Source organism: Dipodomys merriami, unplaced genomic scaffold, assembly GCF_024711535.1.
Source record: "Dipodomys merriami isolate MVZ:Mamm:240054 unplaced genomic scaffold, mDipMer1.0.p SCAF_29, whole genome shotgun sequence".
Taxonomy (NCBI): Eukaryota; Metazoa; Chordata; class Mammalia; order Rodentia; family Heteromyidae; genus Dipodomys; species Dipodomys merriami.
Window position 1 is genome coordinate 10,926,425 of NW_027204381.1, and position 21,465 is coordinate 10,947,889.

The 21,465-nt window shown below is 41.0% G+C and overlaps 1 protein-coding gene across 3 annotated transcripts in view; it reads right to left on the reverse strand.

The window, feature by feature from the left end:
* The window catches only part of Ntm (neurotrimin), a 1,042,577-nt gene that overhangs the window by 177,685 nt on the left and 843,427 nt on the right, over positions 1–21,465 (reverse strand). For all 3 annotated transcript variants that reach the window (XM_070038345.1, XM_070038346.1, XM_070038347.1), the window contains exon 3: positions 12,633–12,865. In XM_070038345.1, coding sequence (XP_069894446.1) covers positions 12,633–12,865 — 233 coding nt within the window. The remainder of the gene's footprint in view (positions 1–12,632; positions 12,866–21,465) is intronic.

The following is a 21,465-nucleotide window of genomic DNA, read 5'->3' on the forward strand; positions in this document are numbered from 1 at the left end:
AGAAACTCTATAGGTCCATTCATCATCCAACAAATTGTCCTTGAATATCTTTTGAATTCCAGGCACTGGGCACAGAATACAAAATAGACACAACCCAGTAATCTCTCTCTCTCTCTCTCTCTCTCTCTCTCTCTCTCTCTCTCTCTCTCTCTCTCTCTCTCTCTCTCTCTCTCTCTCTCTCTCACACACACACACACACACACACACACACACATTCTCACTGTGGCAAGAACTAGGAAGGACAGAGCTTTAACTCTTGGGGAAAGTAGGAGTGACAGGTGATAATGCTAGGCCTGGAAAAATGATCTCTGTAGAACTGGCATTTGAGTTAATGTTTGTAGGAAAAATAAGGTTCATTGGAACAAGAAAAAGGGAGAGAATTTACAAAGGTTATGCAACCAGAAAGAACATGAATAGTGAAATAAACTAAAATAAAAACAGTGACACAGAGGTGTGACATGAACCAGATATGTGGAGGTTTCCTGGAACTAGTCCCTTGAGCTGGTATCAATTCCTTGAGAAGAAATTGTCTCTCCTGAGCTATGGAGAAGTCTTGAAAAAAATCACTCTAGCTACAAGTACAAAAAGGGTGGATGAGCGAAGCACAGTGGGTGTGGGCAGTTACTTTGCATTGCATTCTGACAGTCTGGAGAGAAATGCTAGACTACCTATTTCTAAAGCCTTTGGTTTGGTCTTCAGGAAGAACAGAAACTTGTTCTTAAATGTGCAAAAGGACCCTGTCTTTAGGACCTTGGAGTCTCATAAGAGTCACTAGAAGTAACTCTTTGTTTTCCCATTGGTGGGGCTTGAAATCTGTGCATAGGCTCTGTCCCTAAGCTCTTCTACTCAAAGCTAACACTGTACAGTTTTGAGCCACAACTCTACTTCTAGTTTTTTGAGTAGTTAATTGGAGATAAGAGTCTTCTAGGGACTTTTCTGCCCAGACTGGCTTTGAACCAGGATCCTCAGATCTCAGCCAAGTAGCTAGTATTGCAGGAATGAACCACCAGTGTCTGGCTAGAAGCAGCTTTTTTACCCTGTACTTGCTGATATTGCCCCATTATGCACCCTGGTCACAGGCACCAACCAGCTTCATTTATCATTATTTGGTATTGCAAGAGATTCATCTATGTATATGTGAAAAGTAAATAAAACAATTTTCTGATCTTCCTTTCTCACAGTAGAAGAAAGAGCAGCCAGCACCCTCAGAGTAAGGGACCATATTATTAGCACAGTGCCTCATCTCTAAAGACCAGATTTTAGGATTCTAAGACCATAATAAAACATGCTCAAATGTGTGAGAAGAAACGGCACGGGTAGTGACAGAGCTGAGGAACAGCACCAGGACAAAGCTGAGAATGAGTAGCACTAGATGATGGATCAGGAAGGGGAAAAGAGGATATGGTCCAGGTTGTTCCTGGAAACACAGACATCTATCAGCAGTAGCTCAGGTAGGGATTACTAGTACAAAGGATGGGATCTGTGTACAGGAGGCTGACTATAATAAACAGAAGCAAAAGCTCTATCATGAGTAAATACTGTTCTGCTCTCCAGTATCTATTCTATTGCTTCTTCTAAATCAGATTATCAGACATTTCAACGAATTGTCTAATTGAGAAGAGTTGAAATAAGTAGGTCATTTTCCCAGGTAATTATTATCAAAATTCAAATTGGAACCCAAGACTCCTAAATCCTGAAATTCACGTCTTTCTACGGAGCTATTAAATCCCTAAAGGAGCCAATGCCGGGTTCATTGTGCGGACTCCCAATTAATCACAGTGGAAAGCAAGACTTGCCAAGTGAAAATCCTCTATTTTGAATTCTTAATCCCCCACCAGCTGAGTTTGCCACAAAGACATGAATATATAATTGAGACATAAAGAAAACATGCCACCAAATTAAACTGTCCTAATTTTAAATCAATAAATTCTTTCTCAAATAACATAAAATGAAAAATCAAAGAAAAACATCGTTCCCCCCCCACCCCGCAAAAAAAAATTTAAAAAAAAAAAAAAACGGTCACGGCTTTGTACCACTGAGCCAAACACTAGCAGATATCAGCTGGATTTTTTTTCCATCAAGTGTGAAATGCTAATTTACCACAGACAACATCCATCAGGAATGTAAACCTTAAGATACACTCCAAGTGGTGACATCTTAAAGTTTTTAAACAGCCTAGAGACATTGGAAATGGGAAGAGGGAAAGGGATCTGCCAATGACCTAGGCTATGGGTCCCCTTCCTGCCAGTTATGACTAGCAGCAGCCTCTTCCTGTCTGGTATAATCAGCACAATGTCACAGCAAAACTCAATGCTTTGCACTCTATGTAAAGAAATGCACCTGATGGACTCTGAAGAAGGTCTCACATGGCAACAGCAACTGTAAACAGACACTTAGTCCTTCCACATCTATCTCAATGTTGGACAGGTCATCAGCAAGCTGTCCCTTTATGTCTTCACCACTTAAAGTCCATAGACTTCCTCCTTCACCTCAAGGTTTATTAACCCAGGTGTTTGTCACATTCTAGTCCATTGATACCCTTTCACATACTTGTCCATTATCGAGAAAAAGAAAAGATAATGCACATTTCCTTAAGGAACAGAAGTAGCCTTCTTATCAAGTATCAAGAAAAATCTAGTCTTTTGTGGAAAATCTACATGGAGATATTACCAACCTTTCTGGCTATAAGTCTGGCCAATTCACCCCAAAACTGCTCCATGACAATGCTAACATTTTCATTCTCCCTCCAACATGTCACACTGATCAGGTCCTCAAGGTTTTCCATGGCCATTATTTTTGTCTGAGATGCTATCTCTTCCTTGAGGATCCTGAGCTCCACTCTTAAGTGAAGATCTTTGTGAAATGTCACTTTGTAGCTTACCTCCTTTCTGTAAATTCATTATTTTCCCAATCCTTGATACCTTAATAAGACACTTGTTTGTTAGTGTTTAGGTGGATTACTTAAAGGACAGAAATGTTAACAGGAGCTTTGCGTTTTATAGTTCCTGGCTTCCAATTACCATTGAATATACAAGAAAAGTGTCCATTGATAATCCTCAAAGAACAACTGGAGGCCTTAGAGTGTTCTACACCAACTTCTCTACACAGGCCCTCAGAAAATTTTTAACTTCATCAAGAAAAAAAGAATGACTCAAAAGTCTCTCCATCTTTCAAGTACTTAAGTGTTTCCTTAGAATAGTCATGGTACTGTGGGCAACGATGCTGTCCTTTAAGTCACTGTATACATGATGTAAATGTGACCTACATATATACACACTATTGAACTATTATCTTTAGGAATATGACAATAAGGATATATTCTAGGGTTAGCCAGGTCTGTTCTGATTGCTTGTGGAGCCATAACAGAGCACTCCTATAAACCTTTCATTTGGAATATTTTAGTGACCAGGTATAATGACAAAAGCCTGCAATTCCAGCCTCTCAGGAAGTGTAAGTAGGAAAGGTAGATTTATGTCTGACATTGGCTTGGGGCAAAACACAAGAATCTATAGGAAAAATGAATTACAGCAAAAGTGGCTTAGGGATGTGGCTCAAGTGTTGCAACACTGGCCTAGAAAGTGTTGTTGCCCCGATTTGAATCCTTGGTAATGTTAAAAATAAATAAATAAATGAAGAATACTTCCTTCAAGTTAGTTTGAATAAATCAGCACCTCTGATGTGAGGAATGAGAGGTTACTGGGAAGTGTCTTTAAAATGCTGATATTTTGGATCTGATATCTGTCTTTTTCCCAAAACAAAATGACAACCTTTCTCACTAGAAGCTGCAGAAGGAATCAAGATCCAGAAAAAATAAAGTGTAAAAATCGGAGCCGATTTCTCTATCCTGTGGTGTGGAAATCTGAGATAGTTTTGAGTGAGCTCAAATTCCCTAGAGAAAATCACCTAAGGGAAAAAAAAAACAAATCATTTAAATAGGGATACAGGTGGACCCATTGCAACAAGGAGATGTACAAGTTGTTATGTCAAAAGAACGAACTTTACAACTTTGGTGGGGGTAGGGGAGGACCGGGTAGGGGGAGGTGGGGGGAGTATGGGAAGGGATGGGAAGGGGAAACAAAGAGGAGGCAACAATGCCTGATAAGAAATGTACTCGTTATCTTGCCCATGTAATTGTAACTCCTGTACAGTATTTTCACAATATTTTTTTTTAAAAAGAAAAAAGAAAACACTTTTGGTGGTTGCTTATTGAATATCCTTAGGGAGCCCTGACTGTTTACCAGGAAGAATGCTACAGCCTCCTGTTAGTGCAGTCAGCGTCTCTTGAACTCTGTAATGACCAAACATACCGTATGTGCAAGGCCTGAGCAGAGGAACCTAATGGTTTTCTACTGCTCTGACAAGGGAGTTCCTGGAAGCAGGTGTAGAAACCTGAGGGATGACTTAGAAAACCTGAAGGATGACTCCTCTTGGCACACCAGAAGGCATAGAAAATGGCACTCATTTGACCACAGGATTTTAATCATAACGTACTGCTGAGGTCACCTTAGTCTCCCATACTCCACCCAGCTTAGCTTAGTAGACAGAGAGTGATTCTTGTGGGTTGACAGATGGGACTAGTGGTCTAGCCTTTCTAACAAGTGTTCCCCTCCACATTCATAGCTGCTTCAGGAGACTAAGAAAAACCATACCACTAGAAAGGAGTTGCCTAGCCTGTACATTGTCTACATTTTGCAAATTACCAGCAAGTAACATGCCCTACTTCCTTGCCATTCCCCAGGGTGCTTTGAGGAGCAGTACAATTTTATAGTGGAATTGAATTTCCTTGCTTTTTCAGTATTCTACCAAGTGCAGACGTGGACTCTTATGTCCAGACCAAACTATTTTCATGTCTCTCTGGAATAAAGCAAGAAAAGGAGAGAACACTGGGAAGGTCACTGACTAGGCCATTGTAGAAGCACACAGACACTCTCAGAAGGTAACTTGATGTCTATTGGGAATTGAAGGATGACGTTTTTCTTCCCCCATCAATTCATCCAGATGTGGCTTGGGTTAGAAATGGTTGGTAAAGGATCTTCTCAGTTCTGTAGGAGCCTGGTAGTTCTAAGAGGGTGTCATGTCTTCTGTTTGATATGTCTAGAGAGACAGGAATCTTTGCTATCAAAGTAAGGTTTCGATCCCACCATTCCCTTTGATATTTTGTGTTTTAAATGTTCTTCCCTTCAGGCTCAGAGTAAATGGCATCTATAGTGTATAAGTTTCCAGAAATTTAAAGTTATGGTTCCTGTTGTCTTAATTTTAGTAATGAGTTCAATTTGAGAAGGTCAATTAATTATTCAAAATTAGAAAGTAATGTGATAGTATATATCTGGTAGGTAATGGGAGAGAACTAGGAACTTGGATATAATAAATACTAAATGAAGACTAAGCCAGGTACCAGTGGCCTGTAATCCAGCTACTTAGGAGGCTGAGATCTGAGGATTGAGGTTCAAGCCAGCCTGGGCAGGAAAGTCCTTCTGACTTATCTCCAATTAACCAGCAAAAAACAAAAACAAACAAACAAACAAAAACTGGCTTAAGTAGTAGAGCACTAATCTTGAGGGTAAAAAACAAAAACAAAAACTTTCAGAGAATACAGGCCCTGAATTCAAGCTTCAGTACTAACACAAACAGACCAAAAAGTGAAGACTCATGTGGCCAAAGCTCTATTGTTTGCAAGTCTCTCGCTGGCTAGTAGTCTGCTAGACCAGTCCTTTTCTCCCAGGAATTTCAGTAACATAGGGAATGAATACCAGTATACATTCTTGGCTACTTTTCCTCATGCCATTCCACCATTTCGTAGGTATGAGTGTTTCCCTCCCCCTTTCACCTGAGCTTCCGAACTGTTTGACTCCAAAGGCAGGTAATTAACTATCAAACAATAGCAGGGATTTTCAGATTAATTCTGCCTCTGAAGAAAAGAGGAAAACTCATTTTCTCCAGACAAAAGGGAGGGGGTAGTTAGATGCTCCAATGACAAAAAGAATCCTAGATAGGGCCTGGAAAACTGATAAAGAAGCCAATTGCTTTTATTGTTATTATTATTACTATTATTATACTAATATCTCTGTTTTTATAAGCTCTGCATTCTCCTATTATCTATCATGCAAATGATTCTCTAAGTGAGATTAAAGTTCCTCGGGTATCTTGGTCAAGGATGAGAAGTCCGTTTTCTATGCTCTGATAAGGAAGCCCTTTGCTAGCATTCTGCCAACAATCACAACACAATTTGCTAAACTTGTGTCCCCAGGTTTGTACAAATACAAATAGGGCTTTTGAGATACCTTCCCAAGCTGCCTGTAATTTGGCAAACAATTCTGCCCTGTTGAGTCTTTTATCCTCTGTGTGTTTTCCAAGGTTCCTCTTGGGAACAATGGAAGCAGGGCGTGGTCATTGTAGGTATACTCAAAGCTTGGTTTGCCAAAAGTATCAAGAAGATGAAAAGCCTTCTAGAATTAGCTAGATTCCAGAAGAACCCACTTATTAATTATACTAATAAAGCAGGAAACCCTAAGGCCAAAGGGGTAAAAAATCATTACACTCAAATTTTAATAAATCTTAGCTAGTGCTCCCTTACTCTGCCCCAAAAAGATTGGGCTTTGGCTGTCTAACTGGATTTGCAAATCTTTGAGTGTTATTCTTCCTATTCATATTTTTGGATAGTATAGCCTCTGACCTACCTAAGAAAAGAACTCCAGTCTTCCACCTTTTTAAAATGATTCTCTTGCTTTTTATTAAATGATCACCATCTTTTTCTTTTTCCTTTCCTTTCTTTTTCCCTCCCTCCCTCCCTCCTCCCCTCTTTCCCTTCTCTCTCTGTCTGTCTCTGTCTCTCTGTCTCCCCTCTCTCTCTCTTTCTCTCTTTCTGTCTGTCTCTGTCTCTCTGTCTCTCTGTCTCTCTGTCTGTCTCTGTCTCTCTCTGTCTCTCTGTCTCTCTGTCTCTCTGTCTGTCTCTGTCTCTCTCTCTCACCAGTACTGGGGCATAAGCTCAAGGCTGGGTGCTATCCCTGAATCTCTTTGTGCTCAAGGCTAGTGCTCTACCACTTGAGCCACAGAGCCACTGCTGGCTTTTTCTCAGTTGTTTTTTGAAGATGAGAGTCTCACAGCCCAGGATGGCTTTGCACTGTGACCCTCAGATCTCATCTTCCTGAGTAGCTAGAATTACAGGTGTGAGCCGCTGGTGCGCAGCTGATCATCATCTTTTTCTTTCATCCAAAATTCTATTTGCTTTTCCACATCACATCTGTCCCTTCTAGCTATAGGAAAAATCTTCTAGTCATCATGGAAGGTCTTTACTGGTATCTATTTATAGCTCTGTCTAGTAAAACTCTCAATGATGGAAGTTTATGTAGATATTTTATATTTCACTGCATGTAAATACTTCAGCACAGGAAATAGGGTTACATGACTGAAAAAGTCTTGCATTTTGTTTGATGTTTCGTCAACTTAATTTAATTAATGATCACTGTAGCAAGTAGCTGCTATGCTTGGTTCTCTTTTCAGTGTGTCCTTTCCTTCCTTTTACTTTCTTAACCTACATCCCTCTCACACTGGTTCCTTGGCTCTTTTTTTTTTAATTTAATTTAATTTTATTTGAGAACATACTGTACAGAGGGGTTACAATTACATGGGCAGGATAATGCATACATTTCTTACCAAGCATTGCAGCCTCCTCTTATTCCTTACTTGCTTGGGAAACTTGCCCATGTGATTGTCTGGGCTGTGTCTCCAGCCCACAGCCCGATCCTTTCTCAGCTGCTGCTCCCCTAAAAACTGCCTGTACATAATGCCATTGAGAAGTGCCATCATCACCTTTCCCTCCAGCTGAGCCCACGTTCTTTGCATGCGCTGAGCTTTTTGTCTCCAATTCTTCCTTTGATTCCTAATACTCTTGGACCAATGGGCTTGGACATATATCCTTATTTTGATGGTACTCTCCTCTACTTCACAGTCACTCCTACAACTTCCTCTACTGCCCATTGTCAGTAAGAAGCAAGAGCTCTTACATGGAGCCTAGGCCTTGCTTTATCCTGATTTGGAACTACTCTCAACTCTGTACCACAGGACCGCAGAAATGGTATGGAGAAATGGACACAACCCTACAGCTCTCAAAAAACAAACAAATAAACTAACAAAAAACCTATAATACTAAAAAGTCCAGTTTTAGTAGGTAAAGAGATAAACTGATAAAAGACAAAAAAGGGCTCTGCATTTTACTTTGTGCTTTGCCACAAAGAAGATTTCTTTTAAAAATGCACAAAAAACATTCCAGAGAACAAAGAAGAAAAACTAAGAGTTAGGAGATGGTAAGTGGTACTTAATGTTGAAGCAAAGGAAAGGAAGAGGAGAGCCCTGAGGCTTGGGCTAACTGCCAGCCCTCAGCCCTGGGCCCCTAGTCACCAGCCCTCAGCCCTGGGCTTCTAGCCACCAGTCCTGAGCAAGCCCTTTGCTCCTGAGAATCCATTGCTCAGCCTCAAGCTCTCACCTCTCAGCTGCACGCACTCAGATCACAGCTCCCATTCCACATCTCTCACCTCTCAGCCCACAGCCCCTACACCCTAGCGGCTTGTCCTGGAACTAATGTAAAATGTAGCACTTAGCAGCATTGTGGACATTGCCTGCCACATAAATGGACTAGTTTGATTTTAGTCTGGGTTCTTTCTAAGTACTTTTAAATGTCTTATCAGAAATCATTGAAGTAAGAAGAGCACACATACTTCAGGTGTTTCCAAAAGTGTTTGGAGAGGAAATTTGACATCTGTATTCCCAGAAGCTAAATTCTTAGGGATGGTTTAGCTAAATGTTACACAATTCCATCTTCTCCACACAGAGTGAACAAGCTTGTCAAGAGTAGTTTTCCATCATTCATCTTCTATCTTGGCTAGGGTACATGTTGCCAGAGTTAGTTCTCAGTGAACACTGATTATAGGAAGGAAGGCAGGAATTTTTATGCACAAAGGGCTTAGGGCCCACTTCTCAGGTTGAAATAAAAATGGTATCATGGTTGTCAAGAAGACCCTGAATTCAAGCTCCTCCATTGGAAATAAGAAAACAATGTGAACAAAATAATGATCAATTAGATAGGATGTTTCCATTAATTCTAGACCTTAAATATGTTGTACAATACTGTAAAAATTCCACTACCTACTTCTGTGTGGAATTATTTATAAATGATACTGACTATACCAGACATAAACACATAGTCAGACTATCACAGTTTTTTTGTTGATACTGCTGAATTTCTTTTATTTTGTTTAATGGCCTTAAAAACCATCTTGAAAACAATATGTAGGTAAAATGATTTGCATGCTAGCAGTGTTTGATTAAGAGTTGTAAAAGCAACTTAATCCAGATAGTCACATTCTGCTAGTATCTCTGTTCTGTGTAATAAATGATCCCAAGATAAACATTTTTTTTAATCCTCAATGGTTAGTGTATCTTCTTCCAACATAGAAAACAGAGAAGCCTAGCTCTATTTAGTTTGTCTGATTGCTTTGAAGAGGGGGGACTAGTTGGCTCTGAAAACACTATGGTCCTGTATTCATTAAAGTGTCAATAATACTCAGTCCAGGCATATTGACAGCGGATTAGCTTGGGCTGAGTCTGTGTACAAGACCAATGCCTTTTTTAACCCAGCTTGTTTCTAGATCGATATACCCATCAGCATTTGAAAATTAGCCCAAGATGCGATTCCAATACTCCAGGTGGTGTGTCAAGCTACGAGGGCACCTAACAAGTCACAGGTGTAAACACCTAGCTGTGGATTAGACATTTTCCATTAGCTTGGACGTGAGTGAAGAAAGATGTCGATTGCAGCCCCCACCATTCCATCACCTCCCCCCCCCAACACCAACTACTCAGTCTTGAATGCTTGGAGTCCATAGAAGATCTTGGTGCTATAATTCTAGCCATCTGTTTCAATAAGCATGAATTAAATATTCAATTTATATATGCCACTCTATTAAGTGTTAAGGGCAGAATCATGTGGGTACATGTGAAAAGGTGACAGAAGAGAAAAATGACCTAAAAAGTGGTTTCTGGTTTATAAGAAAGTTTTTTAGCATTTTTTCATTCCTCTTATTTTCCAGTTTCATAAAGACACTGCTTCCAAGAGCAAATGTCTCACCATTTCTACTTTTCCGTTGCTGTTACGAGATATTTGGCCCTAGGAAGGATTTGAAACACTCTGTTTAGTATGTATTGTACATTGTACCCCAGAGAATGTACCAGATAACCCTATTGACTGGTGATAGTTAAACTTTTTGTTGTTGTTGTTCAGTTGTGGGGCTTGAACTCTGTGCCTGGGCACTGTCCCTCAGTTCTTCAGCTCAAGGCTAGCGCTCTACCACTTGAGCCACAGTGCCACTTCTGGCTTTTTCTGCTTATGTGGTGCTGAGGAATCGAACCCAGGGCCTCATGCATGAAAGGCAAGCACTCTACCACTGGGGTACCTTCTGAGCCCTGATTGTTAAACTTTTTGTTGATCTACAATGAAAATATAGTCTCTGTTGAACATGAAGACACACCCAAACCCCAAATCTCATGTAGAAATACCTACTCTCTGACTTAGGACATTCACTGATAACTTCTGAATTATTCTATTGAAAATATATTTGGCGCAGAGCTGATGGCTCATGACTATAATTCTAGCTACTTAAGAAGTTGAAAGCAGGCAGATCTCAGTGTAAAGCCAGCCTGAGTAGACAAGTTCAAGAGACTCCATTTTCAATTAACCAGGACAAAGCTGGATTCAGACATTTCTGAAATGTCAGGAGCTGAACAAGTGAGGGGTTCTGAGTTCAAATCCTGCTATTGAACACACACACATGCACACTCTTGTACACACACACACACATACACACACATACACACACAGAATTGTCCATAGGAGATTGAAAAATATACTCATTAATAGAACAAACAAAAGAAAGAAAGCCATCAAAATTTCTTTTCATGAAGAAAGCATAAAAATAATATGTAAAAACTTGGAATGACCACCAGTGTTCCCCTAGCATAATCTCTCCCTAGGACAGGACTGGGGGGGTCCATTTTGTTCCTTGTGCCCTACCTCCCTTACTACATACCCTATTTTGCTCTTTATAACTCTGATTTACTATCCATAGCTTTCTGTCTTTGCTCTTTTGCAGTGGCTTTCTGTTCAGGACTGAGGAATGCCTCACAAGCTAAATCATTTGGTACTCGATGGGCCAGACCCATGTGTTTCTCATCAGCTGCCTAGGGCCATCTTCCTGTATTGATAATTTTGAATGGCTAGCAAATGTTATAAATATCCAAATGGATTTTGGCAGATAAATGGTTTCCCATCCCTGCTGATGCTTCTAGCTCTGATGATCCTTCCTTATCAAGCCACATCCCTCCCTGTTTTCTGTTAACCAAATCACGTCCAGCGTTTTGCTCATCTCAAGCATGCTGACAAGTAGGGCAGCTGCAGGAAGGTCTTCACCACCCTGCACCTGCATTATGTGGCTGGAGAACAGGAGCCTGGCACAAGGCTGAGGAAGAACCTGCAACAGAGCAGCAGCTAGCATTTCTGTTAGTTGTGATGATAAAGTGAGCATTTAATCTACTGTAAAAGGTATTTAAAAGTGAAAAGACAACAACCGTGTTTGAAAAGAGAAAAGAACATAAGATAGTACAAAAGTAACATGTAAATTGCCCTTCTATGAGGAAAGTTTTCTTCTAAGGTCTACGGACTATGTGTGTAAGATGTGATCCCCATTCCAACTTTCCACATGGACCTCATTTTTACAGAAAGAAACCCCTGAAGCACAGTGATAACTTGATCAAAGCCTCTCTCCATCAAATGGCAGTCCAATATATCTCTAAAACTCTTACTCTTTAACTAGGATTATATTCACTTGTAAAGTGTTTTCTAAGTGCCCCAGGACCAGTACTGCTGTGGGAAGAAATGAACACGTATCCCCAGGATTAGTTTCTCAGGAAACAAAGAGCAGAATTTGGAGAAATATACTGAAAAAGAAAGAGAGAAAGAAAAAAACAAAACCCTGCTCCAACAAAACCCAAGCAACTATATAAGGTTGGGCATATGAAAGACAGGGAGGAAGGAATGCTATGGAGCCCTAAGAGGTAGACTATCTGAGCCTGGTTCCAAAAGAAAGACACGGGGCTGAAAACCTGAGGCTGGTAGATAAGAAGAGACAACATACAGGGCAGCAGTGGGGTTGGGTGGGAAGATTGTAAGCAACCTAGGATGCTGGCTGGCTCTGCTTTCTTTGAAGACTAGCTTGAGGGCAGGGCACATGTGTAGCATCAGACAACCATTCAAATGCTGGTCATAAAATAAAGCAAGCTTCCAGTTAGATGGAACATTTTCAAACATGCTTAAGGGATAGAAAGCCAAGGAAAGCAATAATTAAAAGATAATTTTCTAGGAAATACATTATTGGACTAAAAACAAAAAGGGGAAATAATCTCCTTATAATCAGTGGGCAAATTACTTTAAAAAAAATCCGCTTCTAAACACAAAATAACAACCAGAAAGGTGTCCTCAGTGGGCAGAACAAATAAACTCATCTGTTGGGAATCACAGTAAGAATCCTTAATAACAGCTTTCTCAGTCTTCTACCCAGGCCTCTCAGACAAGCTCCACTCACCTTGTACAATGAGGTGGACCCGAGAGGTCTTTGGGTGGTTGTCTGTCTGCACTGAGCAGGTGTACGGGCCCTCGTCGTACACATCCACATTCTGAATCTCGATGCTGTACTGGGTTTGGGTGTTGCTCAGGAGGACCACGCGAGGATCCAGGCACCACTTGTCATTCCCAGCATACAGGATTGTGCTGCGGTTTAGCCAGGCCACCCGGGTGACCCGGTTGTCAATGGTGCACCTGAAGGAAGGTAAAGACCAGACAGGTAAGTCAAAGGAACACAGGGGAAATTCTCCCCCCCCAAAAAAAAAGGGAATAAAAACCCAAAGCCATTAGACTGAGAGCTTTCCTTTCTGGCAAGGTTAGGAAGGAAACATCCATCTTCTTACTATGACTTATCGTCCTCTTTTACTCCCAGGATACACACGTGCATTTCCCACGTTTGATTTTGTTGTTGTTGTTTTTATTGGTGGGACTTTCTGGAATGTAGCTGAAATTTCTCAGGATTATAGTCTAAGGATTATAGGATGTGTCTGATTTCTAGGTCCTGAGAAGTTCAGTGCTCCTCACACCACTAGAACAAATTGTCACTCCAAAAGAACTTCTCACTTACAGCCTGCATGCATCTTGCTTATACTCCAAATGGGTAGACCTCCCTAGCACTACAGGTTCTGGCTGTAGTAACAAGTTGTCTAGTACTTACAATAGCCCAATGGTTATGCTGTACTAGAACAGGAATTTAGGCACAAAGAAACTAAATTCTTTTCCAAACCATACAGTTAATATGTGCTAGCTCAGAAATCCAGCTTTTAACTATCACCCATCATTGCACTCATCTCAGAATAGCAAATTCTAACAGAAGGCTTCTGAAGTCAAACCTAAATATGGACCACCACCATTGCTATTTATCTTCATTATACCCAAGGGCAGAAATGTTCAATTATTGCTAGACTAAAGGCATTTTCCAAAAAATCCCCAAACTGTTTGCATGTATAAAAATAGATATCCTCTCTTATTTTTGCATCTGGAGTTCTCAAATTGTAGAAGCTTCCTTCCCTTTTCTGTACTTTGAAATCTCCCAGAGACTCTCGCCAACTCTTCATCATAACATTCTGTCTGGATTCATTTCTCTCTCTTGCTACACTAAGTATGTTCTATGGCCTTAGGCTGAATTCACACACACACGCTGTCCTGATCCTGAGTACCATTGCTGAAAATAGCTATGTTGCTTGGTATGTATAATGATGCCTCACGTTATACATCCTTTGGCAGTGTACAAAGGCCTCTTGCATTCACATTTGATTCCTGCAACAAATCTGAGTATAGATGCTTTCACCCATTTGCTGCTTTAAAGAACAGAACTTCAGAGTTCCAAGTGTTTAGTCTTGCCCAACGTTAGAGACAGAAAGTATTGAAATCAGATCTCCTAGTCAACTCTACCGATTTCTGGTCCTGTGTATGCCTCAGACTGTGTAAAGGAGAAGGTTTCAGTGAGAGGAATATTTTTCCTATCAAATTCTCCAAATGGTCTCTCTGACCATAGGAAAAAAAATTAGGAGCTTTTCCTGGGCACTGCTGCACTACTATTTCTTGCTTCCCCAGATGGTCTCTCTCAAGATGAGACCACTGGCACTGTACATTGTTTCTGGCTTACTCGTGTAAATGACACTACCATTGGAGGGCCACTTGGGTGTAGGTGAATGTTTTGCTGAGAATTCTGTGGGGGAAAACTGCCCAACTGGAGTTCAGCAAGTTTAACATTGCTTAAAATATTTTCTAACACTGTAGGAGCAATGTAGGGACTCCCTAGCTCATTCTGATATAATAGAATGGAAGACCTGCCTAGGAAAGGGTCAGGGGACTGCTTTTCAAAGCAAGCATGGGCCACTTATGTCAGAATCACAAGAGAGGTTCATAATCTTTATCATCCCCTATTCTGCTGATTCTGAATCTTTTTGAAACCCATATACATGTGTGTGTGTGTGTGTGTGTGTGTGTGTGTGTGTGTGTGTGTGTGTGTGTGTGAGTGTGTGTACAAAGTTAAGGTAAGAATCCAGTTGGGTCACACTTGTTGGAAAGCCACTGGTGTCGCAGTTTAGTACCACCTACATAATTTGTGAGGTGTGAAATGAAAAGGCAGAGATCTTTGCTCAAGAGTTAGGAAGAGGAGCTGGGAAGGTGGCTCAGTGGTAGAGTGCTTTCTTTGCATGCATGAGGCCCTGGGATCGATTCCTCAGTACCACATAAGCAAAAAGAAAAAAGCCGGAAGTGGCGCTGTGGCTCAAGTGGTAGAGCGCTAGCCTTGAGCTGAATTGCTGAGGGACAGCATCCAGGCCCAGAATTCAGGCCCTATGATTGCACCCCCCCAAAAAAATAGAGTTAGGAAGAACTTTGAAATGGACACAGCAAAGCACTTAAGAAAATGTACTTCCTTATGCACATAAATAAACATGGACCCAGCTGTGACTACATCTCAAACTTTACTGCGCTTACAAATTGCCTGGGAGGGGCAGGTGTTGCTGATAAATAGATATGAAATCAGGACCAAGAGCCCAAATTTAGGTTCTCCTAGATGATGCCAATGTCAGTGATCCTAGGAGCTAGAGGCATACCCTAGGTGGTAAGCTCCTGTCTAGTACGTGTGAAGCCATGATCTCAAACCCCAGTGCTGTTTGCAGTTATTTCTTTTTCTTGGTTTTTTTTTCCTCTTTGGTTTATTCTGTACCCTTTGTCTTGCATATAAGATCATTTGATTTAGGGAAGGGAAAAAGAATCACAGAAATGGTGGGACAAAGGGTGAACCAATGTAACAGTGATACTCACTAGACACCACGCTGGAAATGAATTTTAGAACTTAGGGGGAAAGGGAGCCAGGGGATGGGTTGGAAAGCAGGAGAAAATGAGAGTGAGGGTTACTTATGTAACTGTCACCCCTCTGTACATCACCATTATAGTAAAAGAAAAATAAACAGAAAATATAAAGCCCATATCAGAGTCAATGGAGCAAAATCTGCATTTTCCCAAGATCTCCAGATAACTTCAATTGACATGGAAGTTAGACTAGATTAAGAAGTCGTTCCAACTCTTCCTTTGGGCTTTGATGACACTATCCAAAGCAACCTCAGACAGAAAACAGCTGACAGAGTAACTTCCTGATCCTGTTCCTTCCCTTACGTTCCACACAGAACCAGTTACATTGATCTTGAGCTGGGCTGTCTGAAAGCTGGCTTTGGAACCACATTGGTTGAAATCCCTCAAAAAGGACAAAACACTCATAGCCTTCATTCCTTATAACATGTGTCAACATTCATAGCAAGCTTTGATATTGCTTGGGTCCAAGCAGAGAATGGCTGTAACTGACACTGGTGGCCAATGCTTCTTGGACACATATCACTCTGCTAAGAACTGCGTAAACTCATTCCATGCACTAATCACAGCTCAAAAATGTGGCTGTGCTCACTTACTGTTGCTATTTTTTGGATGAAATAACTGAGACTAAGATCATTGTGACACTGAACTGTAGGACCAGCACCAGTATTCACCCCAATTTTCTCTTTGTTTTTTTGTTACTTCTCAAATTCACTCTCTTGTTAGGTCTCAAACAAACAGAAAAAATAAGACCAGTTAAATCAGAAGTTCACAACTTCAAACAGAAGTTTTGATAAAACAGAGGTGGCTGTGTCCCTGTCCCCAAGTTCCTGGCTCAGTAGTTTGGAGTTTTCAAACCTGCCTTTCTGTCTCACCCGCCAAGTGGTGCTGATGCTCTGGTTTTGAGAACCATTCATTTAGATATCTGGTTACTGGTGACACGAGAGCACAGAGTGAATGAGCACTACCCGGAAGCACAACAAATCAAAGAAAGGTTGGACAAATGGGATTGCATACGGTTGCAGAGCTTCTGCAGGGCAAATGACATAGCTAGCAAGATCAATAGAAAGCCCACCGATTGGGAGAAGATCTTTACTAGCCATAAAACGGACAAGGGTCTCATATCTAAAATATACTTGGAACTCAAAAAATTAAACCACACAACAACAAATCCTCAAAGAAACAACTGCCCAATAAATAAGTGGGCGAAAGACTTAAAGAGAAGCTTCTCTGAAGAAGAAAGAAGGATGGCCAATAGACACATGAAGAAATGTTCAACATCCCTAGCCATAAAAGAAATGCAAATCAAAACAACATTGAGATATCACCTCACTCCAGTTAGAACAGCAAAAATCAAGAACTCTAACAACAACAGATGCTGGAGGGGATGTGGACAGAAAGGAACCTTACTTCATTGTTGGTGGGAATGTAAACTTGTTCAACCACTTTGGAAAGCAGTATGGAGGTTCCTCAAAAGACTTCACATAGATCTCCCCTATGATCCAGCAATCCCACTTTTGGGCATTTACCCAAATGTTTACAAACAAGACCACACTAAAGCTACCAGCACAACTATGTTTATTGCAGCATTATTTACCATAGCTAAGATATGGAACCAACCCAGATGCCCCTCAGTAGATGAATGGATCAAGAAAATGTGGTATATATACACAATGGAATTCTATGCCTCCATCAGAAAGAATGACATTTCCCATTTGTTAGGAAATGGAAAGGCTTGGAAAAAATTATATTAAGTGAAGTAAGCCAGGCCCAAAGAAGCATAGGTCCCATGGTTTCCCTTATTTGCAATATCTAGTATAGGTATGAGTCAAGCAGAAAAGGTCAGATAATGTGATGTTAGGAAAATGAACCCTTAAATATGTATTTTAATGTTTTCGTTTCTTTCATGCATATGTTTCTAATGCATTTATAAGATTATTTCTTTGTTGCTTTGTATGTCCCTCCCCCACAGTGTAACCCCCGCTTTCACTATATTTGATGTCAGTATAACATGTGGAGGAGATGGGGGCAAACAAGTCATTTAAGGATTCAGGTGGACCTGTTGCAACAATGAGAAGTACAAAATGTCATGTCAAAACCAGCTTTACAATGTCGGTGGGGGGGGGGGAGGGGGGTATAATTGGGTGGGGGGAGGGGGGAGGCTGGGAAGGGAGGTGAAGGGTAAACAAAGGAGGAGGCTGCAATGCTTGGTAAGAAATGTATGCATTATCCTGCCCATGTAATTGTAGCCCCTCTGTACAGTATGTTCTCAAATAAAATAAAATAATATTAAAAAAAAAAGAAATGATTCAGAAACCATTTCCCATTACTTTGTGGTTGAGAATGTTCTTGTAATCATTATGGTCTAGAAAGCTATAGTAGACTCCTAGTTATTTTGTCTCTCTCTCAGCAGTTGAAATCTGACCAGATACCAGTTAAATGCCCATGGTGCAGGGAATTCTGACCAAAACACTCTAGGCTTTATGCATAATGGCTGTGGGTGCTCACAACATGTGCATCTCACAACCTCAAGAGGGGTACCAGAGGACAGTCTGGCTTCCTGATCAGTGTCTAATTACTGAGAATTAGCTGAAACAGAAGCCCTCCCACCACAGTTCGCTGCATTACAAGGCCAAAGAGTTCCTTTGTGGCCACATGAAGGCTGCGCACGCAGCCAATTTCCAGCACGGCTATGCAGCTCTTGGGATATACTTCACTGAAAAGTTGGCATAGCTTCAGCTGCGGTTTTGGGCACATCCAAGGTCATGTTTAGATGTCCAAACTGTCACTGCTGGAGAACAGTCTTGCTGAGTCTCCATGGAATTAACGCTGGCTTCTGCAGAGATGGATCACAAAGGTAACTCGGCAGCCAACTCCTGTCACCTCTTCATACCTGCCCCCATCTATCTGTCTCATTTATCCAGTCTCCACAACAATGCAGAGGAGACATTTTCTTCCTAAGTTAAAAAAAGGCAAAAATGAGCATAATTGCTCTCTCAGCCAGAGCAACTGCCTTGGTTGGTGAGGAGTAGGTCAAAATTCAGGGATGAGAACAAAGCCAACAAGCTTCCTCTTTGTAGATACTACTCTTAGCAAAGTTCTACAAAATCACTCCCAAGCACAGCATGCTATTTCACCTTCTGAAGGTGATTAAGTAGATACTTAACAAGGGCTGAATGAAGTTGTGAACCCACCTCGACCTGATTAATGCAGGTCAACAGTGCTGAAGATGACCATTTGTCAGACATCTGGGAGACAGTCCCAGGTCAGTGGGATTCAGGCCAGGGAGCAAGGCAATGGATGGAAAGGGTGGGAAGGGCACATGACCTAACACAGAATGTCTCTTTCACAATCTTGATATATATATAGATCTCACACTTCAATGTCTTCTCCACCCAGCAAGACTCATATACAAGACCCAAACAATGTCTGTGATACTATGGTATGTGAATATTCCTACAGTCAACTCAAGCTTTTGATGTTTCTGTGAATGACTTAAAAAAAATCATCAATGTTGGGGCTGGGAAGGTGGCTCCGTGGTAGAGTGCTTGCCTTGCATGCATGAGGCCCTGGGTTTGTTTCCTCAGCACCACATGAGTAGAAAAAGCCAGAAGTGGTGCTGTGGCTCTAGTGGTAGAGTGCTAGCCTTGAGTTGAAGAACTGAGGGGCAGTGCCCAGGCCCAGAGTTCAGGCCCCATGACTGACTTAAAATAATTATCAGTATCCAAAGATTGTCATTTATGTGTGTTGCCTTATGGTGAGCCCAAATCCTGCCTTATCTAGCATCCTGCCAGGAAAAAAAAAATGAGGCAGAGAGAGACACACAGAGACTGAAATACACAGAGAATAAGACACACACACAGAGAGAAATAAAGAGAAAGACACAATGAAAAAAGGACACACAGAGATAGAAACAGATAGAAGGGTACTGGGGCAAGGGAAACATATATTTTCCATTTCATTGGTGAAGCTCAATGCTCTTCTTAGTGTCTATGTGTCTGTATCTTTTCATTTTGGAGCAGTTAGCTCCTATAGAGAATAGACCTGTTTTATCTAAACAAGCTTTATACTTTACAAGGCAGCCCCATCTGTCCATTGCCAATGGATTCTCTTCAGTGATGAGTTTTTACTCATGTGTAATTGACTGGCCCAAACAGAATCTAGTCAAGATCACATGCTCAACTCTGCACCAAGCACAGGGGTGGGGGTGGGGCTGCCACACCTGTAATTTACCACGGGGTGTAACATTATGCTGAAAGAGGAAACCTGCAGCCTTCTATGTCCTTAATGAAGGGTTTTATTACACGTGTTGGGTTTATAGAGAGAAGAATAGCACATAATGATTAAGCAAGCCCAGGCTGTGTGCTTAGAAATAAAACTACCAAACTATGGACTCATTGCTTCAGGGTATATTTGGATTCAGGATGACAGAATCGAGATAAGAATATGAGAACTATTTAAAAAAAAACAGTAAAATGATCTGCTTGGAACTATCCCAAAACAAGCATAAAATGAAAGCTGAAAGAAACAAGATTATTGAAGAAGGGAGAGAAAAGTCCACACCTGGATCTTTCTTGATCTCACCTGTGTGAAGAACTGAGGGCAATAATGGGCCAGGGCAGTGTATAATCTGCCAGCTCTGTCTATCAAACGGCCCTTTAACTGCTATTGAAGGTTGGCACGCTTGAGGGAACAGCAAAATAAGCACTGCCATCCTTCACAGCATCTGCTACAACTGCCTCTTATCACATGGAAAAGCTCCAGTGGCCCCCTATTTGCTTTCTTGGTCCCTGACACCCCAGCTCAGGTTTCACAACATGAATGGCTGGGAAACTCCCCTACTATCCAATCCAAGGGGGTTAAGACTGATCTTTCTCCATTTGTTTTTGTGAAGAAATGATTTCCAGGGGAAATGAATGGGAGATAAACAAAGCAGGATATTCCCTTGTTGACACAATGAAATTCAGTATCAAACAACATGTCCGTTCTGTATAGGAAGAATATCATTAGCAAGATGTCTTTTTTTGACCTTATTGGATATTTTATGAAGTTTAAACTTACATGAGAGTTACAAAGTCAGTTTGGTTCTTTTCTCTTTTTTTTTGTCAGTTGTGATGCTTGAACTCTGGGTCTGGGTGCTGTCCCTGAGCTCTTCAGCTCAAGGCGAGCACTTGAACCACAGTGCCACTTCCATCAGTTTGGCTCTTATAGACAAAAACTCTGGCTTTGTATCTCCCACTTGTTGCTGTTTTGTTTTGCCTAAGAAAACAGATATATGTTATGAAATTGGCTGGCTGTGAAAAAAATGCCAAGTCTAACCACACCTGGGCACACTTCTGATAGAGAAAAAAAGGGCAGGAAGAAAACTAAAAACAATCCCAGGTGTGCACATAACACCATGTGAACCCACAGTGGTAGTAGATGACTATGGTGAGAGGTCCCAGAAGAAGAAGGAGATAAAGCTCTGAAGTTTGGCTACCAGAGTAAAAGTCCTAGCTTTGTTCTTGCTGCTTCTGAGGCCTCATCGAGGTACCTTACTTCAATGAGTTCCATTTAGGTCATCATCTGATTTCCATTTAGGCTAATATATAGACAGGTATCGCTCTGTACACTCTAAAAGCCTGGTAAATATCGTTACTATGCACTGTGCTAATATGGATTGCTCCTTTTCTTATACATACATGTGTATCACATCCAGAACTTCACTGTAAATTTTTGAAAGGCAAGGACCAGAGGTTCAAACTTAGTCTCTCATGTTGCCACAGAACATCAGAGTCCACAGTACACACTAAATATCTGTCCCCATGATAATTTTTAATATAAAAAAGTATTTTTAAATCCACCAAAAACGTAAATAGTGAGAGAGTCTATGTCCAGAAAAGTGATGACAGGATAATTATACTACATATCACCAACAATCTAGATCCAGAGATACAAATGTACACACTTCCCTTTACACCTGGCCACTGTTT